Source organism: Trichomonascus vanleenenianus, assembly GCF_965637985.1.
Source record: "Trichomonascus vanleenenianus strain CLIB 3782 genome assembly, contig: TRVA0_055S, whole genome shotgun sequence".
Lineage (NCBI taxonomy): Eukaryota > Fungi > Ascomycota > Dipodascomycetes > Dipodascales > Trichomonascaceae > Blastobotrys > Blastobotrys vanleenenianus.
In genome coordinates, this window is record NW_027481832.1 from 37,827 (window position 1) to 57,991 (window position 20,165).

A 20,165-nucleotide genomic window follows, 5' to 3' on the forward strand; every position below is an offset into this window, starting at 1 on the left:
TGTAACTAGGAGGCTTTGACAGAGCGGTGACAGACGGTTTCTCGCACTGATTGTCATTTCAATAATAACAGAACAAATAGAATAGTTAGTTGATAGATAAATATATGCAAAGTTAGTGGGACATGTATTGGAAGACAAAACTGACATTCCCCGTTTCCTTCTCCTGTTTCAAAAGATGGTCTTCCACCCTCAACAGCTCGTTACGCGAGAAATGGTTCCATGTAGTAGCGTCGCCATAGAGCATGGCCGGAGCCTTGACCAGCTGCTTTCCATCGCGACATCGCTTGCACTTGAAGGTATCATGGGTATCACACAGCGTTTTTGATCGATATTTGAAGAGCTGCCGCAGGTCCTGAGAAGAGAAAACTCGCTCTACGCCCTCTTTCTCATCAACCACGCATGATGACAGACTTTGTTTCATAGATTGTCGCTGGAAGATTTTCTCTTCGATTGTACCAGTAGAAATGAATCGATAGACAAAACAGGTCTTCTTCTGGCCGTCTCGCCATACTCGTGCCAGGGCTTGCTGGTCCGAGGCAGGGTTCCAGTCTGGGTCTAACAGGATAAGACGATTGGCGCCAATGAGGTTGATACCGCATCCACCGGCCTTGCTACTGAGTAGGAAGATAAACTCCTCGCTATTGGGGTTGTTGAACTTATCAACAAGCTTCTGACGCTTCTTAATCTGCATCGAACCGTCAAGACGCAGCGTGCCATACCTTCTGGCTCGACACATCCGCTCAATGATATCCAGCGTCTCGGTAAAGTTGCTGATTAGCACGATTTTATCGTCTGACTCGGTCTTAATCTTCCATAGCATCCGTTCCAAAACTCTGAACTTCCCAGAAAGTGAGCAGTCGAGGTCTCTATCACGACCAAACCGCATATGCATCGGAGTGTAGCCTTCAGGGAAATACTGCTCGGATCCCTCGAGGTCTTCCGGAAGCTTCAACAGATCAGGGTGGTTGCACAGCTTTCGGAGTTTTGAGATCTCCACAAGCTTACCGACTCCAGTCTTTCTCTTTCCATCTTCCTCTTCCTCCTGGGCGACAATTTCCTTGACGGTGGATGAATTGGCATATAACTCGTAGAGATCGCGCTGAAATGGAGACAGGTCGCAGAATACGACACACTCGTATTTCGTGGGCAAAAACTTGCTCAGCAGGTCATTCGTTCGCCGAATAATAAACGGATTAACCAGCTTGGTGAGTTCCTGCAGCTTCTCGTCAGAGACTTTCTGTTCTTGGTCCGTAGCGTCAGCGTCTCTGCCCCTCATAATGGCGTTACCAAAATTGCGTCTAAACTCAGCAGGAGAGCCCACGAGATTCGGAAGTGCAAAATTGAGAATTGAAACGTACTCCTTGAGGTTGTTCTGCACCGGAGTGCCCGTGAGAACGACTCTTCTTGCCGCATTAATCGAATCCAGTGCCTTGTAAGTGACATTTTCCGAATTCTTGAGTTTGTGTCCTTCGTCGCAAAGCAAGAGTCCCACCTCGCAGTTCTTCAAATTCTCAGTCTGCAGCCGCAAACCGTCGTAGGAGATAATGAGCACTGGTCGCACAACCTGCTTACCCGAGGCCATCGCCCACTTCCTGACCTCGGCACCGAGTTCAGCAGCTCCTCCCTTGACGCTCTTACCGTCTACAGCAAAGGGGATCACTGCGCCTTCGCCGAGCCACTTGACAAGCTCGTTGGCCCAGTTTGTCACCAAACTGGCTGGACAGGCGATGATGCATTTGGAGATGACGCCCTTGTTTCCTTCAGGGCTCTGCTTGAGCAAGGACCACATGAGAGAAATGCATTGGAGCGTCTTGCCCAAACCCATCTCGTCTGCCATGATGCACCCTGTGACATTGGCCTTGACTCGGCCGGTAACACACTTGTACATGAACTTCACGCCCTCTACCTGATGCGGACGCAAAATCTTCGACAGCCTGGGATCTACGACTACAGGCACCTTAGGATAGACCTTCTTGTCGGGCTTCCTCAGCCCCAATATGTCCACCAGCGACTTGGCAGGCTTCTTGAACTTTTTGTAGACCAGAACCGAAGTCACCTCGGTTTCCTGAGACGTGCTATCCGGGCGAGGCTTGGTGTAAACCTCTTCTATGACCGGAACTGGCTCGTCGTCAATAGTAGGATCGTACAGGACAATAGCAAAGTCCTCGCACGGATCGTGGAGCGGGCGCGGAGGCATGTCTATTGGCTTACAGAGCCCAAGCGAGGGTGGTGGCCGCGATGAGAGCTCTTGTTCCCGCTCTTTTATGGGCACTTTGAACTGCTGGGTCAGCACCTGCTCCGACTCCATAAACTTGTTACGGTCAACATGGCCAAAAGGTTTGCGCCAGTCCTGTCCGTATCCATCGGCGCTGGGGTCTGCTACGCCGAGCTCTTTGTAGTTGACCGCTTTTCGGGTCGATCTTCGAGATCGGGTAGAGGTCTTGAAGGGGACTTTAAAGGGTTTCAGCAGGTCCGAAGGGTCGAACCTGGACTTCTTCTGGGGGTAGATGTCCCGGTTCTTTGCTACGCTCGGTACTTCAGACCGCTTCATTTAGCCTGACGTTCTACTTTCACTCCTCGAAGGCTTGTTTATGCTGGTGGCCAATTTTCAAGATTTCGCGTCGCGTCGGAAACGCGTTCCGGAGAGCGCGCGCGCCACGCGTAAATTGACCCCTCGACCCCGTGACCTTTTTCGAGATCTGCAATATCCAGAGTATTTGGATTTCAAATATGTTGTTGGAGATCTAATGTAACATTCAAGGTATTTCAAATATGTAGTACAAAGCTTCTGAGAAATTGTTGGCTATCTGAAATTTTTTGCCTTCATACTGGCGGCATTATTTGTTAGCCGAGGAGAATGAAATTTTTAACGCAAAAGTATCATCTAACCATCGGTAGCTGTCTCTTAGGATATCAATGTTTGGCCAAGTCTTGAAGTAATGGGGGGGCAGATATATAATGAAGAAAGATCAAAGTTAAATAACCATTTTGAGGGCTCTCGGCACGTAAAGCTCCTCAAGATATTTCGTTTCCTCTTCGGTCAGCGTGACCTTAAGGGTACCAATTGCATCATCTATACGCTCCAGCTTATTGAAGACCAAAATAGGACCTTTTCCCTTGGACAAGCTTCAGGCAATTGCAACCTGGGCCATTGACACTCCCTTCTTCTCGGCAACCCTTTTGACGCGTTCAATTTTATCCCATTTAACCTGGGTGTATCTAGAAACAGAAGTCTGGCCGTAGTTGTCTGTCCTGAAGCGATCGGATTCTGCATTTATTGGTCTCGCTAACATGCTACGAGCGAGCGAAATAAGCGCAGCGTTGGTGGCCTTGCGGTATGGGATCATCTCTCGTTCTTCTTCACGATAGATCAAATTGTGACAGTTCTACATGGAGATGAACTTATGCCACCCATTCTTTTCAGCGCACTCTTCCATCATGACGAATTGCCAGGCTGTCGTGAAAAAAAGCCCCAATATATCGAACCTGACCATTCTGATTGTCACTGATGAAGAACGCCTCGGAGAGAATGACGACTGAGGGCCGCGAAATGAAATGCTGTACTTCTTCAAGAACTTACCGAAGAGGATCTCAAACTGGCCACTAGAGTACAAATCAGCAGCATCGAAGGTTTGTATCTTGGGATGATAAGCCTTTTTGAGGAATTGCATAACACGAAATTCTCGTCCTCGATAACCCAATTGGCCCATTTGTTAGAACGGAAGGACATTCCACCGAGGATGATTGGGGACACTTTCAGACCGCTATTACTCAATTGTACGTATTCCATGATCTATAAACACTATCGCTGAAAAGCCCTAACAAAGCTAAGGAGCTGCCTACTTTAATACCCATTTTATAGACGAAGCGAGCATATAATGGATACCGGAGGGTAAACGGACGGAATTATAGTAAATCCATTCTGATAACCCCCACAAATCATTAATCACCTTATCCGTATATATCTATCAGCTTTAGTAGGTGGAAAATATTCCAACTGTAATACGTTTAAGAATGAGTGTTATTCTATTTAAGAAATCCGTGCGCCGCATATTCTGCGGCGCTAAGAAGTGTTTGCGCGCGCGAACATGACGAATCGCCCGCCATTCACCCCCAGGCAACCGTGCACACGCCCAAATGATGCAGCCGTGTGTCACACGGTCCCCTTCCCCCTGCTTTATAGCCGTATAGGGCTATAAGCGGCTGAGCGTATAGTTCACTTCCTTTCCCTGGCGGGGTCGTATAAAAAACCAATCCTATCTATACCGCTATCTATACCGTTTTTTATTGAATATTGTTTTGATATAGTTCGTGAGGGTAATGTCGGTCATTCCATTGGATTTTGTCGTTTATCCAGCTTACTATGAAGCAACGAGTCGTGGCCCTAGGCCAAACCTGCCGGACTACTTCACTATCAAGATGAACGGTGACATGCAGAGCCCTCCAATCTACAGCCAGGCTACTGCTGAGCTTAAGGAGACCCTGGATGTGTACTGTCTGTCTAGGAACTTGAATCCAAACGTCCCAGAGTCTGTGTCGCGGGATATTACTGCGAGCAACTTGTTCAATCTTTATGTTGAAGCGGCCACTCGTTTGTTGGAGAGTGAGCTTGGCGTGCCAGGGACGCTCGATTCGTTAAGGCAGTATCTGGCCACTCGATATGGCTTGGAGTCTGCAGAGGCTTCTATGAGGGCGTATATTCCGTCTTATGCCAGAACTTACCAGACGACAGCTTACCAAATTGCTGCTCCAAACACGACCTACACTAACAATTCTGCTGCCTATTACTCACAGAGGCCGGCTCTTCCAGCGGCTTCGCCTGCTCCGCTCAATGCTCCAGCCACAACTACCTCAGCCACGGCTCTTCCAGCTACTACCTACGCGGCTCCTGCGGCTACCCCAGCCACTGCTACGCTTCCTGCTACTCACTCTGCTCCTGCAGCTAAAAGTAGCAGCTCGAACCCCCCAGTGGACAAGAAAAAGCATCGGTTTAGTGGGCTATTCCGAAAGAAGAAGGAATCGCCAGTTCCTTCTCCAGCTTCTTCCATTTCGGCCTCTTCCATTTCAGCTCCTTCCAATTCAGCCTCTTCCAATAATCCAGCCCCATCCAATTCGGCCCAATTGACTAGTTCCCCGGCCACCACTGCCATCCCTGCTGCTAGGAGCACTCCCGTTACAACCACTGCTCAGTATAGCCCCTCTAATCCCAACGTTGGTACTCCTCCGGTCATTTTTGAGCCCCAAGCTAATTCCGTCCAGCCTACCACTGCTTATAATTCCAGTACCTCCCCTGTGACTATGAGCCGCTCTGCGGGAAACTACCAGACCATTTCTAAAAACAGTACCATCTATTCCGGTGCCCAGAGCGTTCCGAGATCAGTACCCGCACCAACCGTCGTATCCAAGCCAGTCACCGATTATGATATTCCACAAGTGCGTCCAAAATCTTTCGGCAAGAACACTACTATGATTATTGGAAGCTGACAGGAGATTTATATACAGTACCATAATACAATTTTTGACATGCATAGCAATTGCAAACCGGAACATTTGCTAGGCGGAGCATTAGAGCGAGCATAGTCCATGATAGTGTGAGCCTCACTTGGAGCGGCTGAGACAAGTCAGGTGATTTCGTGCAGTGCCGTCTTCTCCGGGCATGCACTAACGATCGCGTACGCGTCTCTATGCTGAAGCGGTGATTGGTGGCATGGGGCGGGAAGGGGATGCACATATAGGAGGTATTTTTGCCAGATGTAGAAGCGGGCTGCAAGATTCTCGAGAGGCGGAGGCGCAATGTAGCGTTAATCGGACTGAAATACAATAGAAGCTTGTAGATTCATGCATCCAATGCTACAGCTCGGCATAGAGCCATAATATAGTTGCATACGATGTATCGAATGGGTATGCGCGACCTCAGAGTGCGTTTAAAATACAGCCGAGTGTCCCTTTCTACCTCAGTAGACTCAGTAGGTCCCCCGAGATACTTGTAGTAATATGGCAGTTCCAATAGACTTCCTACTCTGTCCGGGGTACTTTGACAACACAGCGTACAGCGACAGGCCGCATAAGCCGGACTACTTTGTAGTCAGAGTCAATAACGAGGTTCAGAGCCCTCCGATCTGCGATCCGGGGGTCGCTGCGTTGAAGGAGCAACTGGACGATTATTGTTCGACGGTGAGCATCGATCCTGAGAACCAAGCGGAAATATCAGCAGACTCGACTGCCGCAAGATTGTATACTATGTATGCTGTTGAGCTGGGCAACCTTTTGGACGAGCAGCTGAAGCGCCAGGACGTCCAAGCGGCCCTCAAGATATATATCGCGTCAAAAAAGCGTTCCAAATCGAGCAAGACTCAGGACTACTTTACTCCAATTGATCCTGCTGGTGGTGAGATGGACGTGCCGCCGTTGGCGATTCCTGTTAGTACTACTATTACCAGTAGTACTTCTTATAGTGTTACAAGTGCTGCTAATACCAGTAGTAGTACTTCTTTTAGCACTATTGGTACTTCTTATAGCACTCTTGGTGCTCCTTATACCGGAATTAGTGCTCCTTATACCAATAATGGTGCAGCTAATACCAATAATACCAATATTGGCGCTTCTTATAGCACTCTTGGTTCTCCTTACACCGGTATTAGTGCTCCTTACACCAATATTGGTATAACCAGTCCCAATATTGGTACATCTTACGGCGCTTTTGGTGCTCCTTATGGCGGCATTAGTGCTCCTTATGCTAGTATTGATACAGCTAATAGCAGTATTGGTACTTCTTATAGCACTAATGGTTCTCCGAATACCACTTCTAGTGATCCCTATACTAGTATTGGTACAGCTAATACCGATACGGCTAATCCCAGTCCTAAGAAAAAGAAGAAGTACCGGCTGAGTCGGTTGTTCAGGTCGAACCGCACCTGACTCCTACGCTCCTGGAGGGACGGCGGCGCCTCGACGGCGCTTCAGAGTGGATTGAAGTATTTCCTGAGCCGCAATCCACAAGCACTTTTGGGTCCCGCTAGGAGCGATGAAGTCCATTAACCATATTTATTGGACGCTTATTCAATTGCATTTTTAAAGGAGGGGGGTTTGGGGGGCAGAGCCCTCCAACTACGGGGTCTGGGGCAGAGCCCCAGGTGGATTAACAGATTGAAAGCATACAGAACAATAATAAAAAACTCCTTAACTACCATTAATTATTTTATTTCATTATTCACATGAATCACCTGGCAATTGCGGGTCAGAGAAGGGGGTTTGGGGTGGGGGGATCACTTAAGCTGTTGTTACGAGAGCTGTAACAAAATCGTAAGGCGTTGTATTGGAAGTTTGTTACAACCTTTTGTTACACCTCCCTGCCAGGTACAGTTGCCGAGCCCAACACAAATAAAAAACCATTGATGTATTTTATCGAATTATTCACATGAATTACCTGGTAATTACAGGTCAGAGGAGGGTTTTGGGGGCAGGGCCCCCCAACTACGGGGTCTGGGGCAGAGCCCCAGGTTAAACTGAACAAATCTATTTTCAAAGCAAACAATAAAAAAATAAAAGAAGAGCTTACTCCTTTCGCTTGGTAGCAGTGGTAGCCGAAGACTGGGCAGAAGAGGATGCGGCGGCAGCAGGCTTGTCGGCGGACTTTTCGGCCTTCTTGCCGGCCTTCTTCTTGCCAAACAGGGCAGTCTTGATTCCGTAGAGAATGACATTGAGAATGCCAAACGCAATAGCACACAGCGACACAAAGGTGGTGCCAAACACAATGGCCACGCCTGGCTGGTTCTTAACAGCATTGGTCGGGTTGTGCGAGAAGTTGAGGATGAACAGTCGAGACACTTCGACAAAGTAGCCAATGGGGTCATCCTTGAGGTACTCGAGCGCCGATTCGTATCGCTTCTTTTCCTTTGGCTTGGGCGCAACCGCCTCTTCTTCGGCCGCCTCGATCTTGTACTTAGCCACATACGTAGCGTTACCTACCTGCTCGGCCTCCTCAATTGAGTGACCCAGGTAAATGTTGTCAAACAGAATGTCGTTCTGCATGGTCCACAGCTCAAATCCAATGGCGCCAATTGGCTCGAGGTCGGACGCCTTATCGTCGCTGTAGAAATCCGGGTTTGGAATCTTTCGAGGAGCCCATTCGCCCTTGTAATCTGGGTTCTTGATCTTTGGCTGGATCCACTTGCCCTTGTAGGCCGGGTTTCGCACCAGTGGAGCTTCCCAAGGGCCGCAACCGTGATCCAGGCACTCTGGATTGGGCACTTCTGGAGCCACCCATTCGCCATCCTCTTCATCGTCCCAGTCTACGGGCTTTTCAGCGTCTGGGTCTGGGATAGTTTCTGGGGACTCCTCGTCCCAGTCCTCGGGCTTCGAGGCCTCAGGGTCTGCAATCTGCAATGGAGCATCCTCGTCCCAGTCTTCAGGCTTAGTCGCCTGCTCCGGATCGGGCATGTACTCATCATCGATCCAGTCCTCCGGCTTCTCATCGTGTGGGTCCTCAATCTCCTCTGGAGGGTTGAAAGCCGGTCGGAACAGGAGGCTATCGAGCAGGTTACCGGCCCGAACAGTCTCGCCGTTGATTCGAATCTCAAACGAGTTGTCCGGGTTAATAATCAGCGTGTAGAGGTTAGACAGCTTCGTGAGACGAGCCGCAGGAGGCACCGCCAAATGCTTCTCCTCGTACTCGCCCGTCTTGGGGTCCTTGCGCCGCACAATGAAGTGGACCTTATTGGTGGTTCCGCACTTGTCAGGCCCAAACATGATCTGGTAAGGCGATTGGTTGGAGAATTCCTCGGCGTGGAGAGCCTCGTTCTCACTGAGAAGCTTCATGTAGGCTCCGCCGCACTCAAGGCCCTTCTGGAGCTTAACCTCGTACTGGACGACGAGAGTCTTGCCAGTGTTGTCCAGCGGCTTGTCCAGCTTGGCGGAAATGCCGTGGTGAGCCGCAGGCGACTTTACGACAAGCCCACGGTCCCCGGTGAAGCCCGGGTAGACAGTGGGCTCTTCAAAGGCCCACTTTCCGACAAACGAGAACTCGTCGTCTTTCTTGCCGTGGCTGGGCAGCCACCGCTCTTCAGCACCCTCATCAAACTGCTCAAACATGACAGCATTTGGGGGCTTCTCAATTGGAGTGTACGCTGGGTGTTCGACCTTGGAGGATGACTTGGTGGAGGATTCCTTCGGAGCGACAATCTTGTCAAAGGCTCCTCCGTCCTCTGGATCAATTGTGGCCAAAGCCGATGAGGCCAGCAGACAGCCCAGTGCTACGTTTTGAACTTTCATAATTTTATAACTACGAGAAATAGTGGAGATGTCAAAAAAGTTTCAACCCACACAGGTCGTAAGCGGATGGGGATGGGGACACGGTGTTTTATATATACGCGGTCGGGGTGGGTGGAGTGGAAGGCCCCAGAACAAATCACTTTACACCGCATTAGCATGGCAGGAGCTGCACGACGCGCGCATTATTAACTCTAAATGCTAGCGAACTGCCACGTAATATTGTGGGAGGAGCCACATCTACGTATATTTTTGGCAACCCCTCGTTTTCTGTCTTTATAAAACCTTTAAATTGCTAAGGTTCTTTTAGAAATTGCCATTTGATCCATCAATTAAGGGGGTCCACTTGGCCCCTGCCCGTTGCGGTGGAAAAGTCGCGTTGTCGCGAAGCCGCGTCGGCGGGACCATTTCGAGACATGCATGCGGCGTCGTTTTTCCTCTATTACAATCTATCATAATCTATTATCATCTATTATTCATAGGGAGAGCCTCATAATGATCATAATAATACGCTATTAGTGTAGCAATATTGCCAGGAATAATTGTTTATCCGTTTCATAACTATCCACGATTACCTCGCCGTTTGATTGCCCTACCGCTACAGTATACTTTGTAACACGTAACTTGCAAATTGTAGATCTTCATTAAATTTACCCGAAATGCTTTATTTACCCGAAACCTATTATGTATTACATCTGAACTACATTTAGTATCTGAACTGCATCTGTAGCACCCCGTCATTACACAAACTTCCCATATACGCACCCTGAGATGGATCTTAGTCGGGTAAAATTTTGATTATCGTCTGGAGCATAACTCGATCAAAAGTTGTTTACATTGCTGATTATTTAATCTTGATTTGAGTCTACAGCTAAAACGACTAGTTTGTACTTTGTCCTCTCCTGTTTGTTGTTCTGCAATAGTCGGATTTCCTCAGCAAATGAAATGTACTCGGGAATTTGGCTGGACTATGCGAATATTCTCAGCAAGGTAAACATGTAACAAACTACACCTAAATAAGATCCGGGGGGACTTGTCCCCCTGGGTCAATCCAATGAACTGCTATAGTAATTATATTCTCTATGTAGGGGGTCCGAGGGGGACTTGCCCCCTTGGGTCAATTCAATGAAGTACCTTTGCTTTAGTAACTATCTACTCTGGGTATCTTTAGTTGACCTGGGAACATCAGGGATTCTTAACAATGTCTATCACCGGGATACTAAAAAATACAATATGTACTAAAGTTAATGATAGTCAAGAGACAAGTGATGGGAAAGTGATGATATAGCATATATGCCGGTAACAGCCGTACGATGTGCTCCGGCCTATTAGCGTTTGGGGGCCAGTAGGTAATGTTGCGCATATTGCACTTTTGCCTCCTGAGACTGGCCCTCCCCTCGACCCTGGCACTCATGGGAAGCTGATGACTATTTTTACATTTGATTGCAATATACAATGCAATAGATCCTGTTATGATACCAGCTAAAGTTGATTTCAGGTTATGCGGTACAAACGGTAATTGCTTGGTAAAATACCGGTAGTCTATTTCTGGTTTATACCAATAAATTTCTCCGTAATCTATTAAGTGTGTAACTCCAGCAGCATATAATTGGTGGGGTTAAGCAATTTTCCCCATACGCCCAGCTTTCCAACGGTAGCAAGATGCCGAGGCGATCTTCATAGATACCCTAACGAATGTTGCTCGACTACATTTCCCCAGCGACCAAAACACCACGAAAGTAACCCAGTCGATATTTTTTAAATACTAAAAAAAAAAAAATACCGGTAGTAATCTCCAACCGGTATTCATAGGTGCAATTGAAGATTATGACGTTATGACGTGTGGCCGTTTCAGACGTTTTAAGTCCGCGATGGTTTGTGGGGAAACGGCCTTGTCCAGCCGCACGAGATCGGCAATACTCCGATAATCTGGTACGATAAGGAGTCTTTATAAGCAGAGAAAGGGCTCGAACCCATTGGCTGGTTTAAAAAGCCTTGCCTGTGACCATGTAAAAACCTGTTAAATATGCTGTGTAGTCTACCATTAGAAGTGCTGCATATTATCGTGGAGTATGCCGAGAGTGACTTCAGGCTAGCAAGACGGGCCAGTAGGCTTATAAAATGGCGCACTGACCCGTTTGTATGGAGCATCGTCTCCTTTACTAGCGCAGACGGGCTTGTCGTCAAGAATCGCATCGGAGAGTATTGCTTTGCGAGTGCCGACTGTCTTGCGCGGGTCCAACAGTACTTCAGGATCTTGAGTTTGGACCTGACGGAGCGGTTCGACTATGATACAGCCCACATCAAACGAGCATTGAGCTTAATCTGGACCCAGAGTTGTCCGCTGAATAGAATCTGCCTCAAACTCAGCCATAATCTTTTGATCAAGCATGATATCTATGATATTATTCTGTCAATTCCCGCGTCCAATGCTAGGATTGAAGTAGAACTGGAGTCATGCATTTACCTACCGATTCCGGGAATATCCGAAGATAAACTACAATCTCTCTCGTTCTTGTTAAAGCAAATCGGACGAATAGAAAAGCTAGATAAATTCGATGCAGCAATCAAGACTACCAGCAACCCTTTGTGCATTATCCATCCCAATGCTTGGTCCGGTGTAGGTGAGAAGCTTTCCAGTTTATCAGTGACGGTGTCGTCAATTCCCTCTTTGCAAAGGGTTCAGTGGACCTTAGATGTTTGCCCCAATTTAGAAAAGCTCCACCTGTTATTAAACCGGCCAGATGATAACGGGTTCATTGATATGAGAAGAGTCGACTTCGCTGTGCCAAACTCGGTAACAGAACTTGAAGTTGAAAACTATCTATTCAATATTAGCATAACAGCTCCAAAGGCAACCGACATTACTTGCAAGGGCATGCTGCACAAGACCGAATTCAACGCTCCCCATGCAGAGTGCATGCGAATATCCGGCTTGATCGACGACCAGATTAATAATTGGGGCACTCCTGAAATTGAATCACTTGAAATAAGCTCTACCAGCTTCGAATCCCTGCTTTTAATATCTCCGTTACTCCAGAAACTCAGATCAAAGTTGGTTATTGGTAATTGCTATAGCGATGGATCGGGTCACTCTGCCGTGGAATCCCTTTTGAGAGCTCTTTCGACGTGCACAAACGTCAAAGTGCTCCTGCTTAACCTCCCACAGTTGCAGCATTTGCAGTATCAGGCCCTTTTCATAAATCGCATTGCAGCCGAACTACCCAATCTCCAAGACTTTCGACTGATCATTCAGGAATTCCTCTATACCAAGAGCTCTTATCCAGGCTCGTACAAGGTTGACTTACCTCACGTCAGGCGCGTCAACGTTCGCCGCTTGTATCAATTGCGCTCCAAAGGTGCAATTGCCAGCTCTGCATGTTTCCTTCCCATAACAAATATTCACCAGTAAATTCAATCACCAAATAAATTCTATGTACTCCCGGACCAGCCCTCCCCAAATTTAACTGGAGAGTGTATTCGAGGGCCAGCCCTCGAGCTCCCGTAGCTGGGGGCCAGCCCCCAGACCCCCGTGTCAACGTAACAAAGTTTTTGTTACACCGTTACAAACTCCCAAACTATAACAGAATTCAATTGAGTGTTCATGGGGGGACCAGTCCCCCTAAAGCCCCTTGGGGCTCCGCTACGCGGAAGAGTCATTCATTTCTACTAGAATCTCCGCGAAGCGGAGCTACGGGGGTTTGGGCTGGCCCCCAAGTTAATTGAAGCAATGTTCATGGGGAGGGAGATTAAGCGAAAAGCTTACACGGAAAGATGGGACTGCGAGGTAACAAAGCTCAAAGAGTAACGATTTTCTATATGAATAAATACAAATGCTATAGTGGTATGCTATATTGGCGGGAGAGGATTTCGGCAAACAGGACACTGCAGTCGGTTCCTCATCCACCGCTCCATGCACTCAGTGTGGAACACATGGCGGCATGGAGTAACCATATACCTCCTCCTTGCAAGAAGATTCGCTGGAGACAATGCAATATGAGTGCTTCCCTTGGGGACAATAAGCAGCTCAACTGGAGTCATGCAAATAGCACAGTCAAACTGCGGGTGTTTAGCAGAGGCCAAAAGCCCATCCTCTGAAGTGACGCTTCCATTAGAATCATCAGAGTAATTAGTTGTAGCAAGCTTCGTTACCGAAGAAGCATCGTTGGATTCAGCAATGGAAGTGTAATTGAGTCCACTTTCCAAGTCGTCTTCGGTGATAATTGGGTGGTAATCGTATAATGCCGGCAGGCATCCTCGCGGCAAGAAGAATCGAGGTCCAAACACCGATTGCGCCAGTAAAATACAAAGCTGGACCCACTGCCACGACACAATAATGATCGCCAGCATGGGGTCATAGTGATGATGCAGCACGTTACGCTCATCTAGGCAAAGGTAAAGCGTTGGAAGTAGCCGAATCACCGTCATTACAATGACAAATATCCACAGGAACGACTTCCGGGAGCCTCGAAGGACGTTTCGCACAATCTGGGGCACCCACATCGAATAGAGCACAATGGAAATGGCATACTCAAATACACGCCTGAACACAACAGGCCACGATGTCGCTGCCAGGGACAAGAACAAGAACCCCAGCAGACAGAAGTAGAACCGTGTGTAAATCATACTCATAATATGCTGTTCATCATCAGGGACCCGTGGGCTCTGCGGAGCTGCGACAGGCTCGGTAGTCGGCAGTTCATTTTCGTTGCTGATTGTGCCGTCAGGTCGAGCCACAAACCGCGGACCAGACCCGTCAGAAACCTGCCTAGCCCTGGCATCTGCCTCAGACTCGTACATTTGCGACCGGTAGATGAGCATCATGTACTTGATTTCAAAGATGGACGTGAGCGCGAACGCTATAAATGCCACAGCTAAAAATGGCAGCGCCACCGTCTCAATGAACGAGGATACCAGCGCTGAGAGGCAAATTGCACCATCTAGCACTGCCATGAGGCCAACCGTGTAGAAACTGACCCGCGAGATGGTTGAAACTGTGTTTGTATCTCTCATCTGGAGGGCCGTAACCACAGTCTGGGTCAGCAGAAGGACAATACACACCGTAATCGTCTTCCTTACGCGGTTGAAGTACCGCTCTGTCTTCTCGCCCGTCAGCGGAGCCTCAGTACCAAAGGCAATGGCACAATCCGGTGAGTAGAACACGGCGTCCATCTTTAAATCAGGTACTTTGACATGGGGGCGCCCCAGAGGCTCGCGAAGCTCATCTTCAATGCTTCTGAGCTCGTCTCTACTAAGACCAGTGGAGTGGATGTGCCCGTACATGATATACTCACACTTGTGTGAGTCTACGACCGCCTGTTCATATTGGTTGTAGGCGTAGTTCAAGTTCGCATAAGAGTCCCACTCATCATTACCACTTTCAGCGGACTTGCCCATTCCTTTCTTCAAGTCTGCTACAATAAGCCTTTTCGCTTCTTCGAAATCCTCTCCAGTGAGCAGAAGCTGGGGGAGAGCATTCTCGCCGGAGAACTTATACGAAGTAGTAGCCATGACAATGTTACCAGTGTCCCTCATATACAGCCCCTTGAGCTCAAGCAAATGGCTTTCCATGTCGTCGTGATCTCCCACACTGATTACGGTTTCTACGATAGACACGTTCCACCAGCCTTCGTCATCCATGGCTCTCTGCCTCAAAGTCATCTCCAAATGGCCCGAATTCATCCCCGAAACGTTCCCAGGCTTCTGCTCACTTAATATTTCTATCATGTTCATTTCTCTATAGCCCACTGGAGCAATTGGCATAGGGCGATCGTTATCAAGTGCATCTTTTAACGTGGCGGCGGCCGTAGCATTAGCAGTCGCATTATTATGGCGTGGGGAGCCAAGCTTTGTCGTCATGTTTACAGGGACCAAATTGGCATCGAGCTGCTCCCAATTGCCTCGAATCGATCCCGAGATGTTGTAGAAGTAGTTAAGGTCTTCGTCGTGGGGCGCTTCCATGCCCCATACTGCTTCGGCAGCCTCTTTCACAGGAGGGGCCAGGATAGACCACTCAGGATCAGGATCTGCCGGATATTTCACCAGCCCAGTCAGGTTACCGTAACCTTCGTTCCAGGTGGAGTTATGTACGACTGCTATCTCATGCCGCTGCCGCTTGAGATAGCTCTTCAGTTCCCTGCGCTCCGCCAACGAGATTGGTCGCGGAGGCGCGCCCGTAGGCGTGAAGAACATGAAAAAGAGCATAAACAGGAAGAACAATCCTCTTCCGTTTATCTCCATTTTTTAAATGCTCAAAAAAACCAGTCTAATCCCGTCGTTCAGGGAGTCGACTATCCGGTTTATCCAGTATTCCGGGTTGTGTGGAGTGGCTTCATTATGTCATTGTCGAGTTACCCGGGAGTGCGGAATCACGTGGCCCATGCGGCGCAGTGCGGCGCACCGACCATGTATTACGTTATACAGAGGATAGTAACAGTGAGATTCTGCGCTAACATGATAGGCTATTTAAAGTCAAATGTTAGTTAGTGAGGGAGTATAGGATACTATCCTTCAGATAGGAGCTCTTGCAGTGAGTGCAAATTGGGGGCTAGCCCCCAAACCCCCGTAGCTCCGCTTCGCGGAGAGGCGCTATAGCAGCAATATTGTTCTACCGAGATTCCCGTAACGTTCAATGAGCAGCTGTTATGCCAGGTGGGTTACTATTACGGCATTAGCGGAGAGTAGGTAGAGGATATGTACAGAATGATTGAAACGATGTTGAAAAAATAGAGCGGACAATTTCTTGAGGTGTAGTTATAACAGGCTGTTATAAATCATTAAATTGTCGTTATAGGAGATTAGGCAAAATATCACATTAGCTGTTTCTGGATGAATCACACCAGCCCTGGTATGGTCATGCTAGAGGCATTATTATCTCCTTCAATGCAGTGACATTCGCAGTTTGCTTAGAAGAGTAGCAGAGAGATGTAAGCCTACGCTTTCTCTAGAATTCTCTAACAGCAGATGCACAAACCATCTAATCATGGATATTAACAGAGAAACATTATATCTTAACAATTAGCATTTTTTGCCATCACTCAGGTTTGATATATCCCGAGGATTCCATGTCTTTTTTAATTTTCGCATGCTAATGGCTGCTTCAACCCACCATGACACCCAATGGCTTCAACTTGAACTCAACTAACCGGGTAGACCTATCTATTCATTTCTTCGAAATCATAGAAAAATGCTAGCTATTAATCTTTTACACATTTAGGTTGCCTTCGCATGTCGCTGAGTTTCGCCGATTTTTAACGTGAAGTGCCATTTCTCGGTGGTGAGGTTATTCCACGCCCTGTGATTGGCCGACTCCGTCCCAAGTCTTCGAAAAAAAACTGCGGGCCGACCGTGAATAGGCACACCTCTTGACATTCCCTCCACAAGAACTAACCATGCCTACTGCTAAGGTGCGTCTATTGGCATTTCCCCACTCTGCTTGATGAGCTCTTAAGACTAACTAAAGTATAGCCATACATCTTCTCCGCTAAGTACAAGCCAATCCCAACCATTGCCCCGGCTATCAACACCCAGCTGCTTGGCAAGTGGTAAGTAACTCACTCTGTTTGGATTCACTGGAGTATCTAACCTTTCCTTTAGGGGCTTCCCACTCGCTCTCTGGGGCTTTGCTGCTGGCTCTGCTGTGTTCTTCTTCGCTGACTCCATCCCAGTCTTCAAGAAGCTCTTCTACGTTAAGCTGCCAGTCTTTGGTCCACGATACGACGACTCTGTCGACCCACAGGACTCTCCATTCTAAAAGCCCACTATCTATTATTTAATTCGCTGAATAGAAATCGCATCGCACCTACCTATTGGTACCATTCTCGTAGCCTTTTCTTCATGATCCATTGTCATCTTGGGGTCGGTTTATATTCGTGGATCAATTAAACCCGGAAATTGCTCGCAAAAACGTAGACTATAATCTGAATTGGATCTTTTGTCAAGCAGAGCATGGGAGATATAAAGTTCTCGGGTAAGATATCCTAGTGGTTTCTAATGCTAGCATTTGATAGTTTAGATAGTTATGTTCCGCCGAGAGGGGGGTTGTTAATATCATCAATGCATCTACAAGTATGACAGTAACTCTTTACTCTTATATAACGCCTATTACCATTGCTAGAATAGACGATATATGAAAAGCAATAGGTGTTTACCATACCAAAAGTTACCGTATTCGGCTATTCAAATTCAAAAACTCCAATTGACATTATACTACATGCACATACATTTTCCCCGGACTTTTGCTCTTGTTGGATCCTATTAATCTTCAACACGAAACTAAGATCCACTCCCGGGGCTTCCTTTCCCGGTTCAAGGGCCATTACCGGCCTTCCAGTTGTAAGCGATGCAAAATTACCCGGCAGTGAAATTATTCCGTCGCGGGAAATTTTTCTGATCCACAATAAAAGCCAGCTTTTCTCTTCTTTCTCTCCTTTTACCAACAAACATCTATTTTTTTCGAAATTGATCAATTGGTAAGACTCAATATATAAAGAAGCCATTGAATATGATGATTTTCAACAAGTTGGGAATCTCTCTGACTAATTACCTTGGAGACAACTACGTTAATCTTGAACACTGATCATTCAATGGCCATAACCGAAATTTTTTGGCGGGAAAATACTAACTGATTTAGGTATGTGATTTATTCACAACTCCTGCTTTTATTTATCGCTATGATTAATGTGTTTCATGCACCACTCTCAGGCTTTCGGGCCAATGATGAGAGAAATTAACCTTCAGTCTTCAATATGAGCTCTTTAGCAGGATTATTCTTGTTTACTTATTACTAACTTATTTAGCGATTGATCTGGTAGTAGATAAATAGATAACATTATCAAAGTTTCTCCAAAATTGGCACTTTACGTATTACTCCAGGCGCTGTACAAGCATATTCAATTATAGCACATACTGTACTACCGGTAGCACCAGTGTACCATCATAACAGTTACAGCAATTGGGCAATAAATGTACGGTAGCTGGTAAGTCTTTTTATGATATCAACAGGTTGTAACTTAGTTGTTCTACTTTTTCCACTGTATGCAATGCTCAAAAGATCTACAGCCATTACCGGGCGTTGTTGATTCTTTAAGTGTCAAAACTGACTAGTAGTCGAATTTTGAAATAGCTAAGGGCTGGCCCTATGGCAATACATCAACCAATAATACATTTTTTACAAAAACAATTTACTGGGCAACGGTGATCTCGACGTTGATACCAGCCTCAATGTTGAAGGAGGTGATCTTCTTGACGATCTCTGGTGGGGAGAACAGGTCGATGGTTCGCTTGTGGATTCGCATCTCGTAAGTGTCCCAGGTCTTGGAACCCTCACCGTTAGGAGTCTTTCGGGTGGTGATTCGGAGAACCTTGGTTGGGAGTCGAACTGGACCCTTGGTCTGGAGGTTGCTGGACTTAGCACGGTGAACAATGTCAGCAGAAACCTTCTCAAGCTGCTTAACCTTGGTAGAGGTCATGGTGATTCGGATCTTGAGGAACTTCTCCTCGGTCTCCTGGATCTTTTCCTTGTGGTCCATTTTTAAGGATTTTTTATGACTCGTCTAGACGGAAAAACAAAAAAGGTTTCGTGCGTAGGTCAGGGTGGAGTTGGAGAAGAGAAAGGCCTGTCGCTGATGTTTGAAAAATTTGTGTGGTCCCAGGCGCGCTGGTGGGAGGTTTCCCATTCCTGAATATACGCTGCATCGGAGCAAGTCAGCGTATATCTGGGAAGCCATTTGGGAACGCGGAAGTTCATGATCAAGTATACTGTGTAACAAGCGTAAATTTAGGACTGAGGTGTGACTGCTACAAGGCCAGCCAGTTGCCCGCTGAAAGGGCCATATACGAGGTACTAATCCAGATATAAACAGCCACTACGGGCAGCAATTGTTAATTTTATTACCCGCTTGATTTTTATATCTTCTTCATTGCTGTGGGTTCAAGAAGAAGTGTGTCTACAGATACAGTACTTTCAATGCTCGTGTGCACCTGGCAAAGTCGGATTAGCTAAACAAAGTACACCCCCGTACACAACCCACTTCAACAAGGCTGTACCAGTGATTGCCATGGAAACGTTGCAGGAAGTGTGAATGGAGATTGAGCCGCACGGTGAACCTAATCTGGTTAATTAAGTGACCCTCGACGCGCGTCGACGCGTTTATTGTTGTCGAATTGGAACCCAAGGACGGCAACGCGTAAATTGGAACTTGCCCTAAACTGCCCAACCTGGCTGCGATAGGCTAAAAAGAATAAAATAGACATGACTGATATGAATACTCCTCACACTCCAGAACCCGAGTCTGATAAAGAAGAAGACAATCACCACACTGACGAACAGGAAGAGGAACAGGAGGAGACGCTATTTGAGATTTACAGTGATAAAGAGGACGATGAGGGAAGCCCTACACAAAGAAGGTTAAGCCAGTGCAGTACAGTCAGCGATAAGGAGAATGCACTACCTCCGCGGACCCAGAGCCCAGTCAGACAGTCCACTACTAATACAACCCCAGAGCCCAAGACTCCAGGATTCAGGGACTTGCGTCTATTGAATGAATCCGGTCCAGTGCTGGAAGATCCGGACTCCCCGACGCCACGCACTAAACGAACGCATTCTCAATCAATAGGGCATTCTTCTCCATCAATTGGTCATGAGAGTGAAGAGCAGGAAGAAGAAGAAGAAGAAGAAGAAGAAGCTGATACAGATTACGAGGACGTTACTCCAAGAAAGAAGATTAGGGAAATACGCGAGAAAACGACACCTTCACCTTCGCGTAGACGCCGCCGCCGCCCTCCTCACTCTCCTTCTCCGCTATGACCTGTATGAACACTGTACTAATCTTTTTTTTTTTTACATTTTACAATTATCTTCCGCAAGGAAGTACGAATAGACAATTACTTTTATTACT

The 20,165-nt window shown here is 47.2% G+C and overlaps 9 protein-coding genes across 9 annotated transcripts; 5 read left to right on the top strand and 4 right to left on the bottom strand.

Moving 5' to 3' along the window:
• Nucleotides 1–112: 112 nt before the first annotated feature.
• On the bottom strand, nt 113–2,551 carry RAD54 (DNA-dependent ATPase RAD54; the record flags this gene model as incomplete). Its single annotated transcript, XM_076687332.1, has 1 exon — nt 113–2,551. The coding sequence occupies one exon, from the start codon at nt 2,549–2,551 to the stop codon at nt 113–115; it is 2,439 nt and encodes an 812-aa protein (XP_076538430.1).
• Nucleotides 2,552–4,419: 1,868 nt separating this feature from the next.
• TRVA0_055S00474 (uncharacterized protein) lies at nt 4,420–5,484 on the top strand (the record flags this gene model as incomplete). The annotated part of the gene is made up of 1 exon (XM_076687333.1): nt 4,420–5,484. One exon carries the CDS (start codon nt 4,420–4,422, stop codon nt 5,482–5,484), a length of 1,065 nt encoding a protein of 354 aa, XP_076538431.1.
• A 510-nt stretch (nt 5,485–5,994) lies between these two features.
• On the top strand, nt 5,995–6,918 carry TRVA0_055S00496 (uncharacterized protein; the record flags this gene model as incomplete). Its single annotated transcript, XM_076687334.1, has 1 exon — nt 5,995–6,918. The coding sequence occupies one exon, from the start codon at nt 5,995–5,997 to the stop codon at nt 6,916–6,918; it is 924 nt and encodes a 307-aa protein (XP_076538432.1).
• A 636-nt stretch (nt 6,919–7,554) lies between these two features.
• Nucleotides 7,555–9,270, bottom strand: CNE1 (calnexin; the record flags this gene model as incomplete). Its single annotated transcript, XM_076687335.1, has 1 exon — nt 7,555–9,270. One exon carries the CDS (start codon nt 9,268–9,270, stop codon nt 7,555–7,557), a length of 1,716 nt encoding a protein of 571 aa, XP_076538433.1.
• A 2,023-nt stretch (nt 9,271–11,293) lies between these two features.
• TRVA0_055S00540 (uncharacterized protein) lies at nt 11,294–12,679 on the top strand (the record flags this gene model as incomplete). Its single annotated transcript, XM_076687336.1, has 1 exon — nt 11,294–12,679. One exon carries the CDS (start codon nt 11,294–11,296, stop codon nt 12,677–12,679), a length of 1,386 nt encoding a protein of 461 aa, XP_076538434.1.
• A 437-nt stretch (nt 12,680–13,116) lies between these two features.
• Nucleotides 13,117–15,459, bottom strand: TUL1 (ubiquitin-protein ligase TUL1; the record flags this gene model as incomplete). The annotated part of the gene is made up of 1 exon (XM_076687337.1): nt 13,117–15,459. One exon carries the CDS (start codon nt 15,457–15,459, stop codon nt 13,117–13,119), a length of 2,343 nt encoding a protein of 780 aa, XP_076538435.1.
• Nucleotides 15,460–16,658: 1,199 nt separating this feature from the next.
• Nucleotides 16,659–17,020, top strand: QCR10 (ubiquinol--cytochrome-c reductase subunit 10; the record flags this gene model as incomplete). Its single annotated transcript, XM_076687338.1, has 3 exons — nt 16,659–16,673; nt 16,735–16,811; nt 16,864–17,020. The coding sequence occupies 3 exons, from the start codon at nt 16,659–16,661 to the stop codon at nt 17,018–17,020; spliced, it is 249 nt and encodes an 82-aa protein (XP_076538436.1).
• A 1,429-nt stretch (nt 17,021–18,449) lies between these two features.
• Nucleotides 18,450–18,797, bottom strand: RPS20 (40S ribosomal protein uS10 RPS20; the record flags this gene model as incomplete). Its single annotated transcript, XM_076687339.1, has 1 exon — nt 18,450–18,797. The coding sequence occupies one exon, from the start codon at nt 18,795–18,797 to the stop codon at nt 18,450–18,452; it is 348 nt and encodes a 115-aa protein (XP_076538437.1).
• A 722-nt stretch (nt 18,798–19,519) lies between these two features.
• TRVA0_055S00628 (uncharacterized protein) lies at nt 19,520–20,074 on the top strand (the record flags this gene model as incomplete). Its single annotated transcript, XM_076687340.1, has 1 exon — nt 19,520–20,074. One exon carries the CDS (start codon nt 19,520–19,522, stop codon nt 20,072–20,074), a length of 555 nt encoding a protein of 184 aa, XP_076538438.1.
• Nucleotides 20,075–20,165: the final 91 nt, after the last annotated feature.